Below are 6653 nucleotides of genomic sequence, written 5' to 3'. Positions count from 1 at the left end.
GAGGGGGTGCCGCGAGCTGCTGTCCCTCAGATACGACAAACCGATAGGGAAATTTTAGCCATAATCCTTTGGGATCAGGGAGGGAGCCGGTGAAGAGCCGGGTGGTGGGCTCAGGCTGCTGGGAGGTCTCTTCGGGTCTACTGAAAAGATACCCCTCTGTGAAAGTTGTCAGGTTTGTGTCCTGCTTGGAGGGGGTTGGATGGGCACTGGCCCAGGATGGGCTGAGCCAGGGAGGGGGCTGTGAGTGGGACCCGGCATCAGCTCTGGAGAGCCGGGAACGGCGCCTGCTGAGCTCCCCACAGGGCTTGGGGCTTAAAAAACCTACCCAGAAACTAGCCCTGAAGTATTTGTGAATTCAAAAGGTAACCCTGGTAAATGGCCTTTAAATGCAGTGACAGATTTAACAGGTTGCCCAGGGAAGCTGTGGCTGCCCCTGCATCCCTGGAAGTGTCCAAGGCCAGGTTGGATGGGGCTTGGAGCAACCTGGGCCGGTGGAAGGTGTTCCTGCCCGTGGCAAGAAGCGGAACAGGATGAACTTTAAGGTCCCTTCCAAACTAGTCTGTGATTGTATGTTTTTAGCTCAGCTTCCAGGTAAACCAAATATGTTCTCTGGGTCATTTGGTTTAATTCCTCCAAGTAGTAAAATCGGCTTGTAGGTTGTGAGAAGGGGGTTGTGTTGATGGCACCACTGATCAGGCTGGGATAATGAGAGCCTGTGTTCAAAGTACAGCTGTGAACTTCACTCAAGGCAGGCTGAAACAGTTTGATGCTGGTGCTTTGCTGCAGTCAAGTGACCTCCTGCCTGGATCTACTGCTGTTTTATGTGTTAAACAGGAGCACAGAGGGGGATCCTCAGCAAAAGAAAGATGTGTTCCTGCTGGAGAGAGTCCAGAGGAGGCCACAGAGATGCTCCAGGGGCTGGAGCCCCTCAGCTCTGGAGCCAGGCTGGGAGAGCTGGGGGGGTTCACCTGGAGAAGGGAAGGCTCCAGGGAGGCTTCCAGTGACTAAAAGGGCTGGAGAGGGGCTTTGGACAAGGGATGGAGAGACAGGACACAGGGAATGGCTTCCCACTGTGCAAGAGCAGGGTTAGATGGATATTGGGAAGGAATTGTTGGCTGTGAGAGTAGTGAGGTCTTGGCACAGGTTGCCCAGAGAAGCTGTGGCTGCCCCTGGATCCCTGGAAGTGTCCAAGGCCAGGTTGGACGGGGCTTGGAGCAACCTGGGCCGGTGGAAGGTGTCCCTGCCCGTGGCAGGGGGTGGGACTGGATGAGCTTTAATCTCCCCCCAACCCAACCCAATCTGTGATTCTTTGTCTCCATTCTTAATTTCTATTTGAGTACTGAATTACTTGCTATAGTGTGGATGGATAAAATGGTGTGGTGTGACTTCCTATGGAACAGCGGGGTGAGGAACGAGCGGCTCTCCTTCAGGAATTCTTATCTCCTGCTGAGGGCTGGCAAATGTCAGGGATTTGGTGTGTTGCTGTGCACAAAAGTTGTGTGGTGATTCTTTGGTGAGAAAATTAACTTAGGAGGTGAAGGTGTGTCAGTGTTAGGCGTGGAGCTTGTTCTGATACATCCACGGGAGAGAACAGCTCTCCCAGGCTCTGAGGGCAGAGTGCTGGACGCTGTTCTGGGTTCTCCTTCCCCTCAGCCAAAAAGACCTGACTGTGTGGTACAGACTTGTGTGGATGTCGTTGTTTGAGTGTTTGTGTTGATTGTGACCCACAGCAGGACTCCAGGCACCTCTGCCAGGTGTGTAGAGCAGTGCCCAGGCTCCACTGCTTCACCCCTGCACCACAGGTGTTTCTCAGGGGGTTGAGATCAAGTCCTGCTTGAACAGATGTCTGCTTCTAAAAGATGGTAAAGGCTTATTCTGGCACCCTTCCACCTCGAGGCTTCCTTGTGTCAAGCTTCGAACGACTCATTCTTAAGTTCTGAGGTGAAGAAGCTCTAATAAATATCCTACAGCTTGGTACCATCTTATTATTATGTGTATAAAGCATCAATTTCTGACTCATCAGCCACTAAGTGAAAGGCATTTCAGGCAGAGGAAACGTCACACACCTTTCTCTCCCCCTTTCTCCAGAAGGGGAGGGGGAGGAAGGACTAGAACCCTGTGGAGTCTCTCTTTTCTAAGTGGAGATATCAGCGTAGCTGGGTGCCACAGCTGGCTTTCACGTGTCTCTTTGAGGAAGTCTGGAATTCTGCTATTTTCAGCGGTTCTCTGTCAAAAGCAAAACAAAAGAACCCCTGCAAGAACGTGCTCAGTTGTTCTCCTGCAGCTGAAAAGCAGCCACCACAGGTGGGAGAAGTTGCTGAAGTCACTTTGCTGCCCAGCTCCCCCGTCCGACAGGCAGCTCACACGTGGAATGAGCCCCCTGAGTTCTGTGCCTGGATGAGAGGCAGGGGTGGAGGGCTTTGATTTGGGGCTTTATGTGTGTTTAATCTATAATATCTTGGTTGGTGGGGGGGTTACTGTGTGGGCTGTAGCAAAAGGGGCCGTGGGGAGCCAAGGCTGTTGGGTCTCTGCTGTGTGAAATGCAGTGGCTGTTTCCTGGGTTCAGGTGTGCAAGAATGGAAATATTTTCCGTATCTGTTGGGATGGTTAAAGTTGTCATTGCTGGAATGGTTGTTATTAGCTAGATCTGTTGCTTCAATGTATCGACAACTCCGACCTCTCTGAATTTTTACCAACTGCTCCAGGCTGGGCCAGCTGGAATCCGGCTCTTCCCTGGTGTTACCCTCTGGATGCTCCAGCTGTGGATTGGGGTTTCTGAGTGGTCATGCTGCAGTTTAGTGGGTCACTGCTCATCACTTGAGCTGTGTTTCCTAATATTGTTTTTTAGCCAGCTGCAAATAGGAAGTGGAGCAGGAAGCCTGGGCCACTGCAGAGCTGGAGTTGGATGGATATTTAAGGAACAGATACACTCTGGGGTTGTGTCATTTCTTTCTGGTTTTCTTTACAAGACAGTTGAATATATCTGTTTATAGTTGGAGTGGAACACATGAGGTGACTTTAAAAGCACATCTCTTCAGTGCAAAAGCCCTGGGAGGGTGCAGGTCTGGAGCTGCCCAGTGGTAACACCTGGGAGTCTTTGTCCTCATCAGTGCTGATCATCACCTGTAGCTTGGTGTGCAGAGTACCCACCTTTCACTGCCTCTTCTGATGGTTTTTTCCTTTTTTTTCCAGGAATAATGGCAGGAGTCCCTGGTGCCTTGAGGAGCAGAATGACTGTCTTGCATCTCTGTTTTGAGGAGAGGGCATAGAAGCTCTGCTGCCACTGCGCTCTCCCGAGGTACGAAAGGTTTCTGGGGCAGGTGAGAGTTCTCAGCTGTCATGTTTCCACAGCTCCCTGTGGATATAATAGTCACTGGCTCTTTTTCTCAACCTTGCCTCAGCTGGAGAAGTAGAGGGCAATAACCCTGTGGCAGTCGGGTCCAGCTGCTGCCAGGGGAGCAGGGGCTCTGTCCAAGCAGCTCCCTGAAGGCTGCTGAGTACAGCTTGTGCCATCCTGTCGTTCTGTGACTTCGTTTCTGGGCTGTGGGTGATTCCAGACCGACTGCTCTGTCCTCAGACTTCCTGCTGCGGAGGTCCCTGCCCCTCTCCTGCAAAGGTGCAGGAACTCCTGCTGGAACAGCGAGGTCAGAACAGGGAGCACGATCCCAGCTAAATACGTTCCCCGGCTCCTCGTGCTCTGCTTGCTCTGGCTGGGAAGGTTCCTGCTGCCCTAATCATGTTACAGTGTTGCCCTCCAAGGTGCCCGCTGCCCCCTGGCTCGGGTGTCCGATACCTGATCGCTGCCCGGGGTGTGCTGGGCCCTGCCCCGCTCGCTGCGCTGGGGGCTGGATGCTCTGCTCATGAGTCCTCTCTGCACTGACTGGCTCAGCACCACTGGACTGGCTTTTAGTACCAGCCAGACTCAGAGATCCAGTGAGTCCTGGACTTTGCTCCTTGGATAGGGTGATCCTCTGCAGAGGAACTGTCTGATTGTGCCACCCTATTTCTACAGACATTCCCTCCTCTCAGGTACTCAAACTTGTTTCAAGTCCTTTTCCCCCTCTCCCTTGCTTAGATTTCACTGTGCAATGGCGTTTTGCAGCAGTCTTTGAGGGAGTATCTACTGCTGCTTGCATTTTTAATTCACGTTCCAGCTCAGGTTTTGGGCTTAAAATGTCAGGGATAAGTTGTGTTGCTGCTCTGACTGTCGTGTTGCCGAGGGCTGTGTGTGCTTAGCCGTGGAATTTGAGTGGGGTGGAATCAGCACAGTCTCCAACCAGCCATCCAGCCTTTTGTGCTCCCAGTGTTCACAGATGGTGTTAGAGGGAGCAATACAAAGGAATTCCTAAAGGAATTGCAGAAAGCAGCCTAATAACCTTTTTTTTTTAATGGTTTATATGTGCTGCCTTGAGATGCTGGTTACTGATGCATATTTGAGGGTTAAAACCCTGGCAGGAGAGTGTGAGGGAGGAATCCTGATGAGAACAGTGAGAGGTGGCTGGGAGCAGCGAAATGCTGAGGACTGGATTGTTCCCCTTGCCTGCAGCTCTTGCCTCAGTTCAGCTGGAACAGTGGGCATCCAGGCAGTGGGATGTGATTGCCAGCTTAGCATCAGGCATGTTCTTTCAGCAGGCTGTTTCCTTTTCCTTCCTTTCAGTGGGTTAAAACAACTCAAGGCTGCTTTGTGCACAGAAGCATTTTAACACTGAGATTTGGGAAGCTGTGGAAGCTTTAACAGGGAGGACTTTGCCTAATGATTACAAATGTAATGTGGGAAGGGGGGGGTATGGGGAAGAATCACCATGTAAGCTTCCTAAGGCTCCTAAGTCAGGCTTCTTCTCCAGAAGTATGATTGATTCTGGCTTTACATCTCTGGTTTGGGCTTTAATTATTGCGAGTTGTTGGAGCTCTAAGTTGTTGGGAAGCTGCCCAGGGTGCTGCTGTGTGCTGGACACAGCCCTGGACTGGGACTGCAGAGACTTGTCTCTTCTGTCTCTGCCACTTACTAAACAAGATATTCTATCTAACATATCTCCTCTCCATTCGTAAAAAGAGTTAAGGCTTCCAGTAAGGTCTGTAAAAAATTGCTTAGAGTGTATTGCGCTGTTTGGATCTAAAATTTTCCAATTTCTGTCTCTTCCAGGTGTGTGGTTAAAAATGGTGCAGAAATACCAGTCCCCAGTTCGAGTCTACAAATACCCCTTTGAGCTCGTCATGGCAGTGAGTAACACCCAGCACTTCTGCTGCTCCAGCTGCTGAGGGTGCAGCCTGGGGCCAGGGGGAGGTGGGGAACTGTGGCTTTGGCTGGATCTCTGTGACAGCCCTGGGGGTGCAGTGCAGGAGCAGAGGCTCAGCTCTCCTTCCATCTTCCATGAAAAATAAGAGTCGATGTCTCGGGATTTTAAGAGAGGCAGCTTAGTCGTTAGGAGGGGGAAAAAATCCAACAAAACTTTCTGTAATTATTCTTTGACAAGGAGGGAACAAAAATTGTGACGTTCAGTTAGGCAGGGTTGGTTTGTGGCCGGACACTGTGTCTGCCTTCTCACCAAATACCCCTTGGTTCAGAATCTCTCCAGATGTGATCCCGATCAGCACTGTAGGATGGATGTATCTAGAACTGGATTCTCAGTGATAGTGAGCTTTTGGATTTGGTTAAAAGCTGGAAATCTTTTGAAAAAATTCTTCTTTATTTTACTTCCCTATCCACTCCATGACTGAACTGCTGGGAGATCTCTCTCCAACTTTTGTGATCTCCACAGGGGGCTTGAGAGCTGTCATTGAAGCTCATTCAGTGGTGGTGCAGAAAGCTGTTGTGACCGTGGCAGATGCCTTAAGTGATTTTCTGGACTTGGTCACAACCAGGTGTGAGTCAAATACCCTTCTGAAAGGTTTGCTGTTTGCATTTCAAGGGCAGCCCTCAGCATTTGGGCATTGCCCAGAGATGCTTATGGAGTCTTGCAAGGCTTTGTCCTGTAATCTGCTGGGCATTTCAGTCCCTGAGATTTGGTTTCTTTAGCCTATTAGAGGCCAAGAATGAAGATGGAAAACTACAGCCATTGCAGGCAGGTGAAATTCCCGTGAATGGAAGGGAGAGCCTACATTGTGTTCCTCTTGACCATGTTTCCTCTTCCAGTTTCCTGGGAAATACAGGAATGTGTGAGAATGAGACACAGTCCTTGTGATGAAGGTACTTTGGAAGGTACATGAAGCCTCAGCTCCATGCACACCTCTCCACATTCCTGTTGCCTCTATTAGCAGATAAATCTACTACCAGATGCTCCTCAACTGATTGGCTGCTAATATAGGAGGGCTGCCTCGAGACAAATCCTCTGTAAGCTTGTTAGCACACGCCTGAAGGGGTTTAGGGGCTCGTGGGTTTAGTTTTCAAGTGGGTTAGTTCGATTTGCTTTCAGGTTTTCAACACAACAGGGTAAAATTCCCTGGGATTTCAGGGCTGGCTTTGTGAATGCCATCCTTTAGTTGTTCAGCAAACCTTAGCAAAGTTGTTGCTCCTCTTTCTCACGAAGAAGTTCCGTGTCCGGGCTCACCCAGAGGACTGTGCAGCGGAGTAGGGAGATCAGTACAGACCCCTTAGTGCCACCCCGATGTGCTGTGAAAATCAGGTGTTCACAGCAGGCTCTGGTGTTGGAAAG

At 50.4% G+C, this 6653-nt stretch overlaps 1 protein-coding gene across 2 annotated transcripts in view; it reads left to right on the top strand.

Moving 5' to 3' along the window:
- Window positions 1–6653, top strand: part of SEC14L5 (SEC14 like lipid binding 5) — a 34519-nt gene that overhangs the window by 925 nt on the left and 26941 nt on the right. Inside the window, exons 1-3 of one of the 2 annotated variants that reach the window (XM_027889573.1) lie at window positions 441–461; window positions 3193–3298; window positions 5144–5220. In XM_027889573.1, coding sequence (XP_027745374.1) covers window positions 5158–5220 — 63 coding nt within the window. In that variant the 5' untranslated portion in view covers window positions 441–461; window positions 3193–3298; window positions 5144–5157. Of the gene's footprint in view, window positions 1–440; window positions 462–3192; window positions 3299–5143; window positions 5221–6653 lie in introns of those variants that run through there. The other variant, XM_027889572.1, reaches the window with a different exon arrangement.

The sequence above is a fragment of the Empidonax traillii genome, unplaced genomic scaffold (genome assembly GCF_003031625.1).
Source record: "Empidonax traillii isolate 1590-97213 ecotype Southwest subspecies unplaced genomic scaffold, ASM303162v1 scaffold267:size678996, whole genome shotgun sequence".
Classification (NCBI taxonomy): Eukaryota; Metazoa; Chordata; class Aves; order Passeriformes; family Tyrannidae; genus Empidonax; species Empidonax traillii.
Note: the sequence above shows the minus strand (reverse complement) of the source record. Positions and strands in the feature narration are given on the sequence as shown.